Here is a 21,635-nt window from a genome sequence, read left to right on the forward strand (position 1 = left end):
CCCAAAAAAATAGTCACCGGGTCTAACCTGGGCACTCCATTGTAAAAGGTCTGCCTTTGATTGAGATTCATTTCAGGAAAGTGTGAAGGTTTCAGAACTATATTTAGTTCACTATGTGAAGGGGTTTCACAGGACACAACATAAATGTGACTGGAGAATGTTAATAACACTGCTAGCAAGCCGTTTTGAAAACAGCGGAACAATAAGTCTTTGTGGAGTAATGTCCAACAGTAATGATGATTTAATACGACATGGATATCGACGACACTTGACTGAAGAGAACTCACTTGTTCTAGCTTAAATGGCTTCCCCTTCCCCCACCACCACGTATCTGTCAAAATGTAGCTTCCTCTTTCATTTCCTCCTTAAATGGTAGTGTTGTTGACACATCACAGAAACCTCAAACTGCTGTCTTTAGGTCTGATCCCTCCCTTTGGGTCGCAGCATAGGTGAGCAGTAGATGAGCCCTTTATCTACGTGCATACTCATTATTACTGTATGTCCACTTTACATTCACTTTACTGGGCACATTTTGTTGGACTAATAATGACATAGCTATGAAATTCGGATACTTTTTGAGACTTACTTCTTTATCCTATCAAGCCCCTAGATGTTCATCGAATATCACTGTTTATATATATATATATATATATATATATATATATATATATATATATATATATATATATATGTTCTTTATCAGGCCTTTCATTTTTGTTTTATAATTTAATCTATTTGTGATGCTTGCTATTTTATTTCATTAGCATTAGTGTTGACTTTTATATTATTTATCCTATATTCTATATTATTATCACTATTATTATTGTTGTTCTTGTTGTTAAAGTTCTATTTATATTATTTGTTATAGATATTATTTCTATGATTATTATTGACATCCTATGTTCTCATTCCCCTTCTTTAAGCAGTGGTCTCTCTGAGTCCTGCTGTGAGAGGTACAGCTAAATATAACTGCCGATCTGCACTATAGCCACTCAGACCTTCCTCGTGGACAAAAGAGGGATTGAATGAGATCAGGGTTGCCAGATTGGATATTGTTTGACCACCCTTAAATTAGACTGTGATGGACAAAAAAGTTGAAGGTTTGAAAGGTATCCAAAGTCTCAGTGTGGTTTTGAGAGCATTCATTGTTCATTCGTTAGGGAAGATTTCACATCAGGTTTTTAGGTCTGTAAACACTAAATTTCAATCTGGCAACCCTGACCTTGGGTGGAGGGTGAGAGGGGAGCTCCAGCTTCAACTTCAGCTAGCTGATAAACTATAGAGCAGCAAGAGTGTTCAGGGGAGCTCTCCAAACACAGGAGGGGAAACATGGCGGTAAGCACAAGAAGCCCAGTTTTGTTTGGGATTTGTGAATTAAATGGACTGGTTTGATTCTCTGATCATGTGATAAGAGCTCATGTTAACAAATTCTTTGATCTGTCTTTATTAAAGTCAGGGACCGTATAAAAGTCAAGTTCAAAGTCAAGTGAGGCAGTAAGAGGATGAAAGTCGAATTGCCAGCATAAATTTGCATTCAAATATGGCATAGTATTATAACAGGTTCATAACTTCTTTTACTATATTGTTATGAGTAGTATGGCAGTGTGCAGTGTGTGATTGATTGGAGTGTTAAATGCCACCAAATATGAAACAAAACAGAAATATGTCAATGAAAACACCCAACAATGCTATATACATAGATGTGATCATAATAATATATGAAGACATTTGATATTACATTGTTTTAACGGGTAAAATGGGGTTCTGTGAGCTCATGAAGCACTAGCAGATCATAATAAGGATAATAAAATGATAGTAATATTAAAAGTATTCTCCAAGTTAGACGTGGCGGAAAAAAAAAGACATCATTAATTTCAATTCCTTTTGTTGCATGTTTTATAAACACTTTAAAAAAATTTAATTAAAGTTTCGAATGAGCTGTTATTTTATTTTTACTCCAGTCCATACTGATACAAGTGATGTTTCTCTGTCTTGCTATATTTGCACGTTTCTGTTCAGTGCTGGCGGACCAACAACGTTCGACTCTTCCGTTAAATTCAAGCATGGAATGGATTGCAGTGAGCTAACTGACACAGGAAGTGGTGTAACCTCATCCGTAGAACAAATCAAAATGGCGGGTTTATGTGACACACTGTTGTAAGGGTGTACGTGTGAAAATGGACAATAATACAGATAAGGTAATATTATTTTGTGTGAGGCTGCTAAAGTGTAAGAGTAAGAAAAAGGAAATGGCAGTCACTTTAAATAGCCTGTGACTATTTTGAGTTTTATGCCTGCAGAGATGTCACTGGTAAACAAGGCTTTGGCTTGACCTTAATAGATATTCATGCTGATTTCAGGGAACGTAGCGAGGTTACCTGCTCCATAATGCACATTGCATTGCATTTATATTGTGTAAAGGCCCGAGTTGTAATCATTTCTTTCATTTTGAGAAGGTTATTATATAATATAATATAATGAGTATGATACTGAGGCCTGAAGTTTTTTCATTCAGATTTCTCAATTGAAACTATAAATAGTACATTTCAGGTTCTTCTTACTTGGTCAACCTTGAAGCATATGACCAGCTTTACTGGAGTATTTGGTGTTATTTTATGTCTGTGCACTGTTACCAAAATGTTTAATATAATATCAATACTAACTGAGGAATGAAACATGACAAAAAAATAAGGAATAAAACATGACTGGACATGCTGTTGCAAGAAAATAACAATAGGATGGTGTGTTAAAGTGGAATTACTACTACCAGCCCAAACCTGATTATGTTCCTATAACAGCATGTGCCAAAATGTTTTGTTCCTGTTATACCAAGCTAATGATTTTTATTTACTAAAGAATGGCACAGCATTTTTTCTTTATCTCTTCATAGTTGTGGAACTGCTGCAAAACTAGTTAGTTCCCATTAACATTTTTATTTGAATATCTTTAAACAACAAGTTCCTCACCAGCCTGTCTTTTTTCTCTCTCTTATGTCATGATACTGAGAAACTGCAAAGCGCTCTATCGTGAGGACTTCCATGTGGTAGAAGCTTAATGTTACAGCTTTACCTCTGCTGGTACTGGAGACTCCTTACCTTATGTGGAGTGTCTGCCACATGAGTTCCTGTGGTTACCACGTTTGCCGCACACCTCCGGGGTTGGGGGTGCGATTACCACCTCCACTCTGTGTGCGTGGAGTTTATATGTTCGACCCATGCTTCGCGGGTTTCCTCTGGGTATTCTGGTTTCCTCCCCCAGCATTGTAGACATGCATGACTGACATCTCTAAATTGTCTGTATTGTGTGAATGGGTGTGTGAGAGTGTGTGCGATTGTGCCCTGTGATGGGTTGGCACCCAGTCCAGTGTTTCCCCCACCTTGTGCCCCGAGTCCCCTGGCATAGCCTCCAGGCTCCCCCACAACCCTGTGTAGGATAAGCGGTACGGAAAATGGATGGATGGATGGATGGATGGATGTTTCAAAATGAAGTCAGCTGCGTCGTGTGTGTAATTAGCGTTTGTTGGTTTGTTCTTCTGACATATGGCTGTGGCTTTAAGAGCTCTGGAGTGCTGTTGATGCTGTATTGGGATGTGCTTCATTTCTTGCCATCTGTGAACAGAGCAATGGAGAAAAAATGCAAACACTGCACTGAGAGATTGTGTGTATTGTGTGTACAGTGCATTTAATATTAACAATAATGTAAACTATTAAAATAGAATATACAACAGAAATAAATTATAGTGTACAAATAAACAATTTACAGTCATTTCTGAGCCAGTGTTACCTTTAGGTTACAAATTAGAGGTTGCTTCATGTGAACTGCTTAATTGGCTCGAACATGTCATGTGTGAGTAATAAGACATTATTACTATCATTGCTGGCTGTTTGTTTGTGTAGAGGCGCCACAAGAGAATTGTTGCTAGCAATTACAAACCTAAAAGAAAACAGCAACTGTTCAATTTTAACTGCTCTATAGGCTATATTTAAATAGTTAAGCCTCATAATTATAGTTCAGCAGCCAATAAATGTTTGTTGTCTGAAGTTTGTGTCCTTAGTTTTGTGCTTGAATGTTGCTAAGAAGCAAGAGGCGCTTATAGCTACCAGTTTAGCATCATACAAACAACATAAAATCACACTGGATTTGTGGAGGGGAAAAAAACACAAGTGTTTATGTGTAGTTTGTGAAGGTTAGGAAACATTATCTTGACTAATCTTTGCTGCTAGCTTGTTAGCTCATCAAATAAAATATGTTGAGCAGGTTCATTTAGATAGTTTGTGATAGCTTGTGAGCTCACGCTAAGCAGTTGCTAAAAAATACATTACATTTATTCATTTAGCCGACACTTAAAAATGAGGAAATTGTATTAAATACGTACTGCATATATCTTGGAATGGTAATAATAAGCAGTTCCTCCTCATTGAGTCTTCCAGAAAGACATAACCCCAGCTCTGAGCTCTTGTTCACAGGAGTTTAGCTCAAAGCTATTCTTAGTCCCTGACCTAGTGAACTAGCATGAGGATGTGCTTTTGATAGAAACTACAAAACACTTCTTAAAGGCCCTGTTTACACTAGTGCGTTTTTATTGTAAACTACAGTCTACACTACTCCGGAGTTTTCGACCCTCGAAACCTCGAAAAAAAAAAAACGCCTAGCGTCTTTTTGGACAAACCTTAGCGACTTTCCAAATGTCGTCAGTACTGTCCTGCAAGCGTGAGGTCTTGCTTTCCCGCTGCACTCACACCTCTCTCTGCGTCTGCTCTGTCAGAGCCGGAGATTTAACAATGTCATGGATAACGAGATGCCCTTCGTCCCCATTTACATCATTCATATGCGAATGTTTTTAGAACCCCAGACGAATGGAATGCAACATGTTTTACATGTAAAATAGTCCATATTATTACAGCCTAGTTCTCTTGTTCAAAGTAGTTATAGTGTTCCAAAACATTTTTGATCATTCATGTTCCATACCTGTCTGTTATATAGTTTTATAAACGTTATAAAAGTTATTTTTTAAAAATCATAAAAGTTATGAAAAATAATATAAAAAAAATACAAAAACACAAAAGCAAACAAATCTATCTATCTATCTATCTATCTATCTATCTATCTATCTATCTATCTGTCTGTCTATCTATCAAAAACAGATTTTATATATATAGATAGATAGATAGATAAATAGATAGATAGATTTTATATAGAACAGGTAATCATTATACCTTGTCTCCTCCAATATGGGGGTGGGGGGCTTTAGTTGCAAAAGGTTGAGAACCTCTGTGTTAACATATATGTTTTCTGAATATCTCGAGTTAAAGTCCATCTAGAGATGTGTTTCTCAATCCTGGTCCTTGAAGTACCACAGTACTAAACATTTTGGTGGTTTTCCTGTTCCCAGCTCACTGGATTCATCACGGCATCTACATGTCAAGCCTTAATAAGGTGGAATGAGTAAGTTAGAAGAGGAAAAGCACCAAAATCACAGGAGGTGGATGCAAAATGAACTTCTGCTTGGAGCAAATCCCTTTTTCACATATCACATCCTCTTCCATTCAAGTGAAAGTGTTTGGCTTTTTTAACCTGGTTAAAATTCCTACTTCAGACTTCGGGCAACGTCTCCTATCTAACCCTAACACTGAGTGACAGCAAACTGTGCTGAAGAAGAAAGTCATTTCTCTTCAAGATTGAGCTTTTGAGTTGCCTCAAAAGATTATTATTTATTATTATCATTATTATTATTAATATCATTATTATCATTAAAGCTTAATCTGTAATTCAAAATAGACAAATCAAACTAGCTTTGTCATCATTAAAATCTCTTCTAACATTCCACTTTCAAACTATGGGCCACACCTGATGTTAGTGCGAAGTGACATCAAGCTAGATGCTAAAAAAAAAAAAAGGGAAAGAATTAAAAATTGTCATAGTGTCAATAACCCCATAACTGAAGCTGTTTGAGGTTGCTTGATGACTTAGTATGATTTGAGGTGTGTATTGGTTTAGCCTGATGCTAAACTAGAGGCTGTAAATTTTCCTAGTTCAGTTTTACTTATTAGCACCATTAGAATTGTAGCTCTAACGCAAACCTAAAGAAGCAAACTTTGAACACCAAACACACAGACTGCATGTACCTATAAATGAGTAGTAATGTAATATGTAATATAATGTAATAAAATGTAACGAGCAATATTCATTCCAACCCTTGGCAAATTGATGTGGTTAAGAGGAATAAACCACTCAGGGATGTGCTGCTACAGAAAAATAATCAATGTTAGGGTGGTAAACTTTGCAGTGTAAGAGTCAAGCATCTTCAACATCCTGTAGAGGAAATCCTGCAGTCAACCGATTAATATGTGATGTTATAACTAATCCCAGCATGAGATGAGCTGACAACGTTTCCCTGTGATGTTAAAGGGCGTTTTGTGTGTCTGTGTGTGTGTGTGTGTGTGTGTGTGTGTGTGTGTGTATGCGTGTGTGTGTATGCGTGTGTGTGTGTGTGTGTGTGTGTGTGTGTGCGCGCCTTCCAGGCTATTTGAGTTCATTACATCCTGAATGTCAGCTATGTGAAAACTTTGGCAGGGCCGAGTTATCGTCAATCCCACCTCAGCAGCTGTTCCCAGTGTTTGCACACACACACACACACACACACACACACACACACACAGACACACACACATATACAGATGAAACAGAGGACAGGAAGGGACATGATCATGACTGATTATTTTCTATAAGAGAAAAGCATTCAAAAATAGTTGCCACAAAGTTTCCATCGAAACAGGAGTCAGGCTCCACTTTCACAAGCTCTCATCCGTTCTGTGAGCGCTGATGAAACATTCATGTATGCTAAGCATCTTTTTAAGTGTTGTAATGAATGATGAAATAATAAATTTCAACCAGTTCTTTTTTTCTTACATCAATTTTGTTCATTTCTGTTCCTCAAAATGTCATTTTGATTCACTTCCACGGGAAAGACACTGCCTTAAAATGGTGTTTCAGCTGGTTAAAGATGCTTTTTTCAATTTCTAGCTTTGGAGGGGATTTCCATGAACATCGCTTGGCTAAACTTGGTGTTGTATGTTTAATCAGGATTGGCAGATTATATTTTCCCGTTAGAGAATAAAACAGGTATCTATAATACCAGTAGCATGTATGCATTGTGTAGAGTGGCATTTAATAACTAATAGCATTAGAGCTCCAGTTCATTAGCTTGAGCATTGGCCCGAGCATATTCATGGAAAGCTTTTTTTAGGCCCTGCAGACTGGGTGTCAGTGTGAGTATAGCGGACAGATTGCACATACCAGCCCAGCCCTTTTGGGATGTTGCTTCAAATTGAGTAACACAACTGTATTAGGAAGTTACACAATTCTTGTTAAATAACAATTTTACAAGCGGTTGAAGCTTAGGCTGTCAGTTATTTCACTGTTGCTGTCATCAGGGTTGCCAGGTCTGGAAATAAAAACAGTATAGTGATCATTAAAACCAATTCAAATCAAAACCACAAAATCTCCCAGACCCTGTAAAAAACCAACTCTGGGATATTTATGACAATTGTAATATTCACAAAATAACATCATACAATATTTTTTTAGAATGAAGCAACATTTCAGATCTCCACAGTTACACTGTGCAATATATCTCATATCATATTAAAAAGTCATTATGTAAGGAATAGAACACTTGTGTAAAACTCTGTTATGGGAAATTAATCAATAACAGGTGTTGTGTTGTGGCCCAAAAACAAGCGGAGTGCATACGTTTGGGAAGGTCCTTTTTTTCCTACCGAACAGAAACCTATAACAATCTGAGCCAAAGCATGAAGTCACACCCTGAAAAAAGAATCTCATAGGAGGTTCTAGCAATGAGCCAATAGCCAGACAATACTGGTCCTTAAAGCAAGGTCCTTTAATCAAACTTTCATCTGCACAGTGCAGGTCTTAAAATAACTTAAAATAATATCTTGAATCATGTGCTCTGGTCTGCTTTATGGAAGATCTGACTGCACAGCAATGGGAGTGCATACTTACATAATAACTTTTACATTTTATATCTGTAAATCACCCCCCCCCCAGTATGTAACATCATACCCCCCCCCCCCCCCAATTCAATATTATGGATTATTTTGTGTAGATCACAAAATAAAAGGGTGCACATACTTATCCAATGCATGGTATTTCATAGTTCTTTTGCACTGACAGATGCTGTTGCATAAACCTAATCGTGAACTAATCTGCCTGTTTCCACTACAAAAGAGCTATTCCTCATCTGGCAAAATGGGTTTGGTTCCAGCACACAAAGCTGCTGAACTGAAACCAAGAACCAGTGACATTAGGGGACAGCTAGTCTTGCAATTTCTTCATTGTAGTACCTTAATGCTACTACTAGCAAAACATCCTGTGGGCAGTATACTCAGAACAATCTGTAATCTATCTTTGGTATTGTGTGATTGTCTATGACGATGTTCCAGTGGGTAGTAGTGCATCTAATGTATGCACTAGATGCAAAAGTATTTTTTTTTGGATTGTAATATATGGTCCCAAAGCCACTTGTAAAATCTTCTATGGTTAATAATGTTACACCATTTTTTAAAATAATGCTCCAGGTTTCATTCATAAATGTTTGATTATCCCCTGAACCAACACCAACTCAATTACCAGCAACAATAAAGAGATATCAGAGTCCTACATTCCTCACTCACCCTCGTGACTGGTTCATGCTTAGCAATGAATTCTAATGTCTTTGATCCCATGTGTAGTTAAATATGAGGGCTGGTGTACTTGGTGTATTAGATGATATAGTTTGTCATGATGATTCTCTCCCTGTTGTCAATGAAGCTGTCTTCTGCAGAAGGCTCCAGAGGCATGAGGGTGCAGGTGTGGCTGTAAGAGTTTTAAAAACCCATAGCTGAAACGTGCTAGAGACTGATATAATCTCCACAGTTGTGTTGTTTGAAACAGAGTGGGTAATATTAAAGCAGACTGAGAGATAAGCTGCAGAATCAACACTCACGTACATACACTGCAAACTCGTCCACTTGTTCTCAGTGGAAAGGGTCCACACACTGCACTAGCATGAAGCTTGCTGCTCTGCTAGACAACCAGACTACTCGAGTCAGGCCGCATTAAAAGCCCTGTTTTCACTTGTAGTGTGTACAGAGAAAATTTAAAGGTATATGATAAAAAATGTTTGCTTGTTTAGTTATAAGGCTAATGTGGTTAAACGGCCAAGCCGTATTGGTATCAGACAGTAATGGTCGCTCTGTGATTAAGACTTTGGGCTATTGATCAATAGATTGAGTTCAGATCCCTGCACAGACAATGAAATGTCTTGGTTGATCCACTACATTTCTGACCAACTATTTATTTAAGTACAGTTTTTACACTCCAAAAGATTAAGCTCACAATTTTTATTTCTCTCACCGAAACAAGCAATTATATGAACATATGACTGTGTGAAGCAAAAGAATGAAATTGAACAGAAACTCACTGACGTGGGAGATTCATTGTCTTTCCAGTTGCCCAAAATTTATTTGGGCTGTATGTGAAGCATGAAATAATGTAATAATGTTGCTCTTAATAATTAAAGCAAACTTAAAAATGTCAGAAAGACACTCTCGATGGGCGCACGGTGGCTTAGTGGTTAGCACATTCGCCTCACACCTCCAGGGTCCGGGATTCAATTCCCACCGGGGCCATGTGTGTGTGTGGAGTTTGCCCCACAACCCTGAAGAAGGAGTAAGCGGTAGAAGATGGATGGATGGACACACTCTCGATGGTTGTGCAATTTTGTGGACCTGCAGCATAAAATAAGTGAATGGAATTGATCAATTTTTGAGCAACACAAAAATTATTGTTAAAGTTTATGTGCTAATTAAAGTAGCCACATACTTTCACAGAAATGGACTGATATGGCAGATGACCAAGAAAAACACTCAAAACATGCAAGATTATTACTTACTTACTGACTGCTTCAAACGAAACTCTTGGGTTGTGCTATTCAAACCTTCTTTTTCCCCACTGCAAACTGGTGCAAAGAGGTGCAGCGAGCCAACCAGATTGTAACGTTCGACATTCTGTTGGTTGTGGCCAGAAAAGACTCAAGCCACATGTACAGTGAAGTCCAAAAATCTGAGACCACATTGGCAATCTGGGATTTAAAAATCACAACGACTGGAAATAAGGATTATTAGAATGTGAGAAATTTGGGGGGATCAAAACAAAGAAAGGAAATGTTCAACATCTTGAATATTGAGGATTTCAAGATTCTGCACTATGTCACTGTACAAGTTAAATGATGCAAATTTTTTGTGATTCTTACCATGTAAAAAAAAAAAAGGTCAGCTTTTCCTTGAATCCATTAAAGCATGTGTTCAGATGACACATAAATGGTTTTACGGTCATTCTACAGAAATGTCCACTTTTCTGAACCCAGCCTATACATAAAGCTTACACTTAAAACAGACTGTATAGTCAAAACCGAGTTACATATTTGAATTATAGAAATTGTTATTTGAAAAATTATACCTATTTGAGTAATGAATTAGGTATTATATATTTTTAAGCAATTATACAAATTTCCAAGTACCATAAAAGTACTTGTCCTAATGGTCATGTCTGATGGTTTAGGGGCATATTTTGAGTTTAAAAATAATTTTCTTCCTCACTTTAAATGCAATAACATATATGTCACTATCACATTTATGATGTGGATGATATAAAAAAAAAACCTGCCAAGTAAATATTATAAATAATATGTTGAAAATGATGCAGAATTTATAGATGAATCAATGAATGCAAGCTGTTCAGTTCCTGATGCAGCAAAGCAACCACAAAACATAACATTTCCACCACCCTACTTCACAGTTGGTATGAGGTGCTTCTCATGAAAAGTTGTCTTTAGTCTGTGCCAAACATGTCTGCTGTTACTGTGGCCAAACAATTCTATCTTTGATTCGTCTGTCCAGAGCACATTTTTCCAAAAGGCCTGGTCTTTGTCTATATGCTCATTGGCAAACTGTAGTCTTGCAAAGGCATTTTCTTGGCATGCCTCCCATGCAGGTCAAATTTGTGCAATCTCTTTCTGATTGTAGAAGCATGCACTTTGACACTAACAGTTGTAAGACTTACTACTTGATTCAATTTTGGGGTTCTTGGAGACTTCTTTTTGCAACAGATGGTCTGCTCTTGGGCTGAATGTGCTGGGACGGCCAGTCCTGGACAAGTTAACAGTCATTTGAAATCTGCACCATTCGTTGACGATTTTACTTACAGTGGAATGACGTATTTTCAAATAACGATGACACCACACACTAGACAAAGGGGACTCCAGACACTAGATATGAGAGGGGTATAAATAAGACAGGTTCCACCTGCACTCCCTAAGCAGGTTGTAATCATTGGCACACAATCTTGGCACACACCTGATTCAAATTTATGGATTTGAGGCTGTGATAAATGTAGGGGTGTACTTACTTTTTCCATGTGACTGGTCTGTTTTTTGTTAATTTAAATGATGGAAATGACTACAAAATGTAAATTTTATGTCATTTGATAGTGTATCAACTTTATTAATAGACAATGTTTCAAAAAATTTCCATGTGGTGTACTTATTTTTTCACATGACTGTATATGTTTGTTACTCTTGAATACATAGTGTTCAGTCAGGTGCTCATATAAATTCTCAGTGTGGTTTCTACTTGCTGAAATGGTGTGGTTGGAGCAGAACTGTTTATATTAAATTCTGCCACCTGTGCATGATAGTATAAGAAATAACATACCACAAAGTAACAGTCTGGTGAGCAGCAATGAGTCCTAGCATATTCATAGTACATACAAAACTGCAATGGGCACAGGATGATGCTTTGACATGTGGTTTTTTATTTTTATTTTGTAGCCATTGTTTTGCGTGCGTAAACTCAAAATGTCATAAAACTGTTATATTCTGGTACATAACCTTTATGCCAGTTTCCATTTCCATGTCCATTTCTTAATGTTTTTATGCTAGGTGTGTTACTCCATCAGTGTTTTGTTTGTGTAGTTTTGTTTTTTTTTGCTGCTGACACATGAAGTAAAATCACACACAGTAATAACAGTATAATTACATAAAAGTATTTATGCCATTTGTAGCCTAAAAATAACCTCACAGATCTCTGACAAGCAGATATCACCAGATTGTATAGCTAAATGGAAATCTCTATGAGAGACACACAGCTACATGAGCTATGCTAACTGATAGGCAGCTATGAGATATACTATAAGTGCTGAGTAAGCTGTAGCCTACACTTTCACTATGACTATATTAAAGATTCACTGTAAAACTAGAACTACAGTACGTAGCAAACCTGTGTAGGAAGTTGCACTACAGTTTGCTTGGTGCTAACACTAAAACTACCCCATGAGGACGCTAGCTGAAATTAGCAGGAGTTGTCAGACAAACAACAACTACTGACTAGGTGAATTATAAGGTTTCATTGTTTCATTTTGGTATATAATGTAATAACTTCTTTGTAAGGATTTTAAGCCTAATAAGGATTGTAGTACAGTAAAGGCTTCAGCTCAGGAAACAATACAGCGCTGAATGAGAAGGGAACAAAAGCTAAACTAGCACACGCCTAGAGAGGGGTCTCAGAGGCATTATGCAAAATATAAATGGTTGGTTTGTTTAAAAAAAAACAATGTATGTGTTATTTTTTCCTCTTAGTAGGCAGACTCTAGGATGTTCTTCTTATGCTCCAACATGACTTATTGCCTGCAAAATATGCTTTTCATTGCCTTATATTTCAAGTTCAACTTATATATGCAGCTCAGTCTTTAAGGTTTAATTTTTGCATCATAAAATAGAAACACAAAACTTAAGTATATTCGGCAGAGATAGACTGGGAAACCAAGGAGTAATGGTTTAGTCTAAATAAGGTCAGAGCACTATGGGAGACTCTGGGAGAGAGATTGTGAGAGCAGAGATCAGAGAAGACATTGAGTCATGCTCAGACCTTAGACTCACTCCTCCCTTTCCCTCTTGCTAGATGCTCATTACACCCTCATCCAGCGAAAGCTGCATAGCAGTACATGAGGTGTTGACTGACAGGAACAGATATGGTGAAGCAAAGAGAAACCTCCAGGCATGTTATTGCCTCACTCTTGAGCTCTTTTAAACACTCAGTAAGGACGGGTTTCCAGTCAATGCTAATCCTGATAACGCTAATGACTAGATAAAGAGGCCAAGGGTAGGAAGAATGATTGGTCTGAGCTGGGATGATAGAGGTCAGAGATCATACCAAGACTAACTTTGTGTCCAACTCATGTTGGCAGGAGCTGGATTTTCCTATGGACCTGGAGAATTTTTAAACAGCTATTATTAAAATTCCCATTTGAAATTATTTAGTTACCAAAATCCTATAGCCTACCAGACTGAGCTGACAGATTTGAATGAAGATGCACAATACCCCAGTAAACTTCTCAAAAGGTTCTAGAGGCTTTACAAGATGGTCTCCTATGATACTGTTCACAAGATTATCATAAACACGAACAGCAAACACTCAGGCTGCTGCACTTGTAATGTAACTTAAAATATAGTGAAATGGAGTAGAAATGAGAGTGTGCACTTCAGTTCTCTGACCATTGAGCACTGAGGCACACCATGGTCTACCCATTGCTTACAAAGCATTTTAAATCATAGCACTTTGCACTCATTTTAATGACCATGCTTGCCGATATTGCTCTGTACGTAGTATACTCAAGTCAGCCACACTCAAATACTCTGTTAGGGATGCTGTTTAAATGCTATACGATGTCTTAAACATAACACGAGGAACAGCACATGACAGCAACCAACATCACGTTCTGTAATGCACCTGACTGCTTAATACTAAACATGTTACTCATTTCAGTATCAGTATCTTTGAGTACAACAAACTTGTAATTGTCCTCCGTCTTAAATTTAAAAACAACAACAACAACAACAACAACAACGATACAGTATATGTATATTAAATACAAGATCACTTTAGGTTCCCATAGAGCTCTTTCTGAAGTATTTTTTTCGACTGCTTGAGCTGCGCATCGTAGCTTATCGTGGTTTCCTGTTGTGGAATATGAAATGTTGTTTAGTCTGATCTATGCAAGATATGTGGCAGTATAACAGATTTTATATTCTTAGTGAGCAAGATATGTATTTTCCATCCTATACTTGAGCCCTATATTGTATGTAGCTTTATATTGTTGAGTAGAGGTCGACTGATTTTTTTTTACAGATACCGATAACTAAGTTGGGCAGTACCTGCGGATAACCAATTAATCAACCATAAAATATTGCTAAACTTTATTACAAAAACAAACAGTACTGACTGTACCATGAAAATGTACTGTCCTTTTTAAAATAAAATAAATATGTAAATATGAATACGTATGAACTATTAATAAATATTAAAGTAAATAAAAGATATACATTCAAACTGAACCAAAACGTAACAAATAAAATAATAAATAACAAAAATCAGATCTAAGATTTCAAATAACATGCGTTAATTTGCATATGCAAGGAGATAAATTTGGGCGTGTTGTGGGTGATTTAAAAAGAATATCCAAAAGAAAATGATCTCTTAAAAAGAATTATTTTGTGTTTATCTGGCCAAAATTGTCTACAAATTTAATACGTGCTTCTGGACGTATTAATTTACGCACTTTTCAGGTTTAGTAAATCACACGGTGAGTGTTAAATGAATCTGTTTGCATTGACTCCACCCTGTATTTTGCATTTGTAGGTAGAAACACCCAAACACATTTTCATCAAGACAAACATTCCAAACCAGACAAAACATGCTATTTTGTTGATTTGAATAGATGCAATCCTATATAAGCACTTAGTAAATCAGCTTGCAGAGTTTTCCTGTGGATGATATCAAGTTTGAACATGTTTTTACACACAAAGTTGTTTTCCTTTCTGGATGAAAAAAAATGTTTTTAACCCATTTTTTTGGTAATGTTTTGGCACTGGTAGGTGGCATGCAGCCAATCAGAGTATAATATTCAGAGATGTGAAAACTTCATGGTCTGCATTTAAATGGTCTGCATTTATTTAGCACTTTAAAAAAAAAAAAAAAAACTTAGCGGTTCTACAAAACGTGTTACACTGTTTCACATTCACCAATTCTCACACACGCACACCAGTGACTGCAGAGCTGTCATGCAAGGTGCTAGCCAGCCATTGGGAGCAACTTGTGGTTCAGTGTCTTGCACAAGGACCTGAGCCACAGCTGCCTACTGGCTGCAGACATATCTTATCGCCTCATGACTGACACCAGGAACTTGTTCTGACCGGTTCTGTCATGATATAAGTCTTTCTGCCATTTACAGGTTTTAACGCTTTAATGTAAAGCTAAACGGAAATAATTCTGAAATTATTTTGGTCTTCATGCCAGTTGCCTACATCAGAATAATGACCACCAACACACACACACACACACACAAACCAGTTTAACTTCCAGTTCTTCCCATTTCAGCAGCTGTTGTTGCGTGCATGCTTTACACTCCACTAACGTTGATGTATTTCAGAAGGGGTCGAGACTCTCTGTGGCTGAGCTGGCTGGAAAGTTTGCATGTCAGGCTCCCCTTCCTACAGCAGATGAAGTGGTGAGGCTTCTCAAACTGTAACTGATCAGTCTCTCCATCCTTCCTCATTCAGACTGCGTCTCTTACTTCCTTGTGCTTACGTTTCCACAATGCCCTTTGCTTAAACAGACCATCTTTATTTTTAGTGATTATTTATAATTCACTGGTCATTTGAATTGAATAAAATTCATCTAAAGCTCAGTAACTCAAAACAAGAATCAAAAATGTCATCTTGAGTCTTCACTTGCAATTATTAAAATAGTGAAAGTGACATTTTATATGATATGTTTTTAATCTACATAACAAAACAGGTTGTTTCTGTTTTTTTTTCTGGGGACAACTCAGAAATGAAAAGCTCTAATGACTCCAATAAGTAAAGAATAATCTGCTGTTATAGGAAAATAATCAACCACCAGTTACTGGTACCACCCCAGGTTGATTATTTTCCTCAAAGTGTTTTGTTCCTCTTATACCACAGCATTTTGTCAACCATTACAACTTAAAACTACAGCTTTAGCTATGACTGTTACAAAGTACTAGAGTAATTTGACATTATCCTTGTATTAAATGACAACACATATTTAGACATTGATTTAGCAGACATGGATCGTCTGCCATCAAAGTTTGAATGAGCTGTTATTATAGAAACTACAGGGTGTCACAAAAGTCTCCATACATAAGGGACTATGCATGCCAGCACCACATCCCTTGTGCCTTCGTCAATGGATGATGATAAACGTTCACTTCTCGGTCGCTCTGCAACACTTCCAGTCTTTTTGAATTTGATAATAAATTTGGGAACAGTGTCATGTGTGATGTGCTCGCCATGTTTCCTGTTAAAGTCCATCGCAACCTTGCGACAGCTTCCCAATCGAGCCATGAGAATGATTTCAATATGTTCTTCTTTTATCAAAGGAATTCCTAAATGCTAGCTGAAAAATATGTAAATAAAAATAAATTTTAGAAATATATTTTTGGAAGACATTTTACTAAAAAGTGTTCATTTCCCCATGTGTGGAGACTTTTAGGACACCCTGTATTAGAACTGAAATAATATGCTGGTGCGGTTGTAAAAGGCTATGTATGCATATAGACTCAGTTGAAGTGGTTTGACAGGGCCATGCTATAACCTCTAAACCCCTCACTGGCAATGATGTTTGATTTTCCCCCTCAACAGCAGAGCTTTGAATGAAACCAATTTGGCACCACGATCTCTCACTCTCACTGCACTTATCATCAGCAATCCTGCATTCCTGCTTTTCTTAGCCATCTCTCAGTTTCCCACTGATTTTAGTCACAGATACAGCCCTTTGTCATTCTCTTGCTTTCATTTTTTTGTGATGTTTTCTCCGATACGTATTTATATTCTGGTTGGGTGATATGATCAATGAATTTATTCTTTGTCAAATTTATACCTGTTTGTACCTTTGCTGTCATGCTCTATTTACCAGCTATGTCGCTTGTGATCCAAGCTCAGTTCTTAAAGACCTGACAGTACAGGACATTCTAAGTATAGTTTGTGTTGCATTGCTTTTCAGAACAAGCCTGTACGCAGGAGACCTCCACGCACACTGCCAATTCCTGCCAGTAATGATGTGGGTCAGGGGCAGGATGAGGTGAGACACGATGAGAAACATGAAGCATAAGGAAAACTTACTAGGAGGAAATCTTGCTAAGACATGTCTTGATTAGAGACTCACAAACAGTGAAAGAGTATTTCACTGAGCTGTTTTCTGCATATTCTTAACTAACAGAGTCTACTTGGGACATTTTCTGAAAGGGAAACCCTCTGTAGGGTTCAGTATGTAATTAATTAAACATTTGAGGGTGTGCTGTTATAGGAACAAAATCAGCAATGGAGTGGCGTGATGCTGAGTTACTTTTACTACCCGAAGTTGGTTATTTTCCTTTAACAGCACATCACAAAGTGTTTTATACCACTCTTACACCACAGCAATTTGCCATCATTACAATTTTTATTTAACAAAGAACAACACGGGATGTCTATCCATTTATGGTGTTGTTTAATATTGTGGAATGTCCATGAGACAAGTTGGATCCGGTTATCATAGCTGTAAAGAGTCATTCCTTCACTTGCCTTTAGTTTTTTTTTTTCTCTTGAATAAGACCAAATTAAGACTTAATAATACAAAAAAAAAAAAAAAATGCAGCTTGTTACAGAGAAACCAGAAAGCACTTCCTCTCTCCTGAAGATGTTATGGATAGTTACAAGGAGCTGATACTGGAGACTCCTTCCATAAATGTTAAATAAATGTCCCCTTACAGAAAACTTTTAATTATTAAATAACAACATGGTTTAGATTGTTTAATAGCCTATTAGTCTTGGATTATGTGGAACGCTAGCCATACTAGTCCCGGTGAATGAGCTGTTACTATAGAAACGATTACATATCTGAACAAGTATGTTAATATAAACCTGTGATTTGCAGCTGGAATTATTGTCAGAGCTGCTGTTATAAGAAAACGAATCAAAATCTTCTGACCAATCAGAAGAATTCAACAGCACTGTGGTATAAAGCACTTTTAAGAGACAAACTTTATCATGCTAGATGGAACCTTGTTTTTAAATGTCACAAAGATTTTTGGGTCATGCGTTCTTCTGCAAGAGTCTTGTATATTTCTTGTGCAAGTGTATACTTTGTACATGATGCAACTTTTACAGCTTGCATACAATCATACTTGATTTTTTAAGGGTTTAGTAATATGGAACATTAATCATAGTCTTTTTTAAACAACAGAAAGCAGAAGTTGGTTCCCACCCACCGAGGAAGAATCGAAACTCTGCCCTGATTGAGAAACTACAGGTGGGTGCTTTTTTTCACAAACCATCTTGACATGTTCACCAAATCGCCCCCCCCCCTTATACCCCCTCCCCCTAATACACACACACACACATAAACAAACACACACAAACCCTCTAGTGTGTCACCCTCTGGTGGCAAGGATGGTTAAAAGAGACATTTCCTTTTTTTTTTTTTCTCAATTTTATTCAAATCCATGACTAGTTTCACAGCTTTCTGTTGATATAGCCATGCAAAATGGTAGGAAATGCAAAATAGGGCACAACATATGTGCTTCAGTTGTTTTCTGTAGATGCTTGCTTTCTTCTCCTGTTATTTTTTTCTCTTTTTTCTCTCTTTGTTGCATGCATCCAGTTCACTGTAACATGCTAGCTAGGGAAGCGTTGTTTAGTGGGAAAGGAGCATGTACATGTCTTTGCATCCTTCAAATATTTGGTGGTATCAGTGTTAACAGGGCCAGAACATGTCTGTCCCTCCATTCTTGTAGAGCCACTCTCAGCACACCAGTCAGAAACTAATGATCATCCAAACCACCATGGATTTATGCTCCAGCAACTAATGCCAAAAACTCCAGGAGTACAATGACAGCCATTGGCTCTGTGTCTAGTGTCTTGGTATTAACCATCTGAGAAACGCTGTCCTCTTTGGCTCCCTGGGGCAATATTGGCTCAGTGAGCCCAACTGGCAGACTTGGACCCTGGTTCTGAGTTCACTCTTACCCAACCAAATAATCAAAATTGTTCATTTTAGGGCCAAAGCCACACTTCAGTGGCATCCTCCTGATAGCTTCAGGTTCAAGCCCTCCTCTTGGTGCTTGACCATGAAGCATGAGGATGGTATGTGTGGCCACGTCCGAGAGACTCTTCCAGAAGAAGGATGATCCGACACCTGAGCCGTGACTTGAGTTCCTGAGCCGCAATAGTCTCTAGATAGGAAGGGGTCCAGATCAGCATCTGCCAGCTCACAGACAAACCTGACAGCCTCCAGGGTTAGACACTGTGGCTCAACCTGTAACACCAAACTCTGTGTACTCTATTCTATGTACCTCAATGCAAGGTCTATATCAAAAACTACATACTAGATTTACAAGATCCTAGAAATCCTAGAAGCCCTAGAGTGGAGGACATCGGACACTGAACCTGTCTCGTCCGATTGTTTACATTTGGAGTAAAATTGTGTAAATTTTATTTATGTTTTTCATAGGCATCTCTTCCACCGACGGCCTTCCTGCCTTCCCCATTGAGTCCAGGAGCTGGGAAACCGCAGATGCCATTTTTCCCACCCCTCTCACCCTGTAGCCCAGTCAGCCCAACTTCAGCATCCAAACCGAGCCTTACAGAGACCCCAGCCAGCTTTGAGACCCCTGCGGAAGGCTCTGTCCTTCTAAGCATCAACAAGGTAGGCCACCTCTCAGTGTTTAATTAGAAACTATGTTACTGATAGCGAGTGTATGTTCTATTTTGATGTTGCTCTGGATCACAGGGTCGTGCTCGTCATTCTATCAAACGCCGTCCACCGTCTCGCCGACTCAGGAAGTCCAGTGGAGAAGAAGGTGAGACTGAAGAGGAAAGGGCTACCCTGACTGTCTCTGGCCTGACAACTCCAGACGGAAAGGAAAACGACGTGTTCGAGAAGCAGAAGGTGGAGAAAGAGGAGATCGACCATACCAACGCAGAGTCTGCTACGTCAAAGCAACAGCAAGATCAAGAGCGACATGAAGAATCGGCGGATTCAGAGCAGCAGCCCTTAGCTTCAGTGGGAGGAGAAGAAGAGAGCAGGGAGTGTGTTGTGTCGGCTGAGAAGGAGGAGACAGTAGAAGAGGAGAAGAAGTCTGAGCAACCTGAGTTAGACAGCAGGAAAGAAGAGTCAACAAAACAAGAGCATGATGATGAGACAACCATGGAGACACAGAGAGAGCTGGCAACTGCACCAGAAGACAAAACAGAACAGGAAGTGAAAAAAGAGGAAGAAGAAGGAGGTGAGTCTTTGTCTATTTTTTTAAATCGGAATTCCTCTTTGTCTAGTTTGAATGTTTATCTAAAAGAATTGTTTGTGTTTGTCTTGTTGTATTACAGGAATGTAAATGCTCTAAGAAATGAAAATAGGAATTCTGCTCAAGGGACAGTTCACTAAATCCTAGCCGCATGGGAGAACCACAAGGGTGTAGTGGAGGCCCAATAATAATAATAATAATAATAATAATAATAATAATAATAATAATAATAATAATAATAATAATGTGAATAAAACGCCCTGAAACCTCCCAACAAAGCTTTATCACCATTTAAATCTTTTAGTATTTTTGTTTGTGTTCATGTGCAAGTTTTTTTTTCTTGTACAGTTTTGTTAAGATTTTGCTAACATTATTTTTTTGTGTGCTGGTGGAATATTTTCAGATTCAGTATTATTTGTTGGCATTTTGTATATACATTGCACTAAAGTTCATGATGTAGTAAAGGATGGATGGATGTTGATGAGAACCTGCTTTTTATTTAAACTCCAAAACACTGTATAGTGTGTTGCCAGATACACAGTCAGGTATTACGTTCATAATCAAAGTTTAATTCAAAGATTAAACTCACAGATTCTTTGTAAAGAAAGCATGTTTTACTTTATTTTAAGGCATCTTAGAGTGAAATATACAAATGTGTTGTCCTCCTTTTGTGTATCTAAACATTTGACAATATTACTGTCACTCAAAATAGTCCTCTCTACACTGTTCTACACAGAATGAAACAAAATTAGTTACCATAACAAGAAGTAGTTAGTGATTTAGTCATAGTACACTGGAAATACCTTAATTTGTTTAATTCTTCTTTGTTTTTGCACTGTGATGTTTTTTTTTTTTTTTTTTTTTTTTTTTCAGTATGTGAATAAAAAACCTGCAGTTTTGTGTAAGTCATATTGATTGCTGTGTACTTTTTGGTGTAGGATACTAAAGGGTTTAGGTTGTTTCAATTTTAGATGGCTTGAATTAAAAATCACTCATTTTCAAGCTTAGTAGATAAAAATTTTGATTATTTATATATTTGGTATTGTTATCAGAAAAGAAAAAATGGTATCATGGTATCTCTGCTATACTGCATATGCTGATAATGCATAACAGTATACAAAATGTACTTAATGTAGTAAATCATTAATTATTTCATTAATTTAGGATTTGAATAGCTCCACTGCCAGGACAGATAGTAGCTGGTTCTAGGTAGAGAGAGA

The 21,635-nt window shown here is 37.6% G+C and overlaps 1 protein-coding gene across 3 annotated transcripts; it reads left to right on the top strand.

The window, feature by feature from the left end:
* The first annotated feature begins 1,264 nt into the window (after positions 1-1,264).
* On the top strand, positions 1,265-21,324 carry dub (duboraya). Of its 3 annotated transcripts, none has more exons than XM_053649639.1 (7): positions 1,265-1,335; positions 15,544-15,621; positions 17,139-17,216; positions 18,360-18,425; positions 19,626-19,820; positions 19,905-20,400; positions 20,498-21,324. In XM_053649639.1, the coding sequence occupies exons 1-7, from the start codon at positions 1,330-1,332 to the stop codon at positions 20,503-20,505; spliced, it is 927 nt and encodes a 308-aa protein (XP_053505614.1). In that variant the 5' UTR covers positions 1,265-1,329; the 3' UTR covers positions 20,506-21,324. The 3 variants fall into 3 exon arrangements, with proteins under 3 accessions (XP_053505614.1, XP_053505615.1, XP_053505613.1); XM_053649640.1 differs by having other exon boundaries at positions 1,276-1,335; positions 15,547-15,621; XM_053649638.1 differs by lacking the exon at positions 1,265-1,335 and adding an exon at positions 1,592-2,198 and having other exon boundaries at positions 15,547-15,621.
* Positions 21,325-21,635: the final 311 nt, after the last annotated feature.

This window comes from Ictalurus furcatus, chromosome 18 (genome assembly GCF_023375685.1).
Source record: "Ictalurus furcatus strain D&B chromosome 18, Billie_1.0, whole genome shotgun sequence".
Classification (NCBI taxonomy): domain Eukaryota; kingdom Metazoa; phylum Chordata; class Actinopteri; order Siluriformes; family Ictaluridae; genus Ictalurus; species Ictalurus furcatus.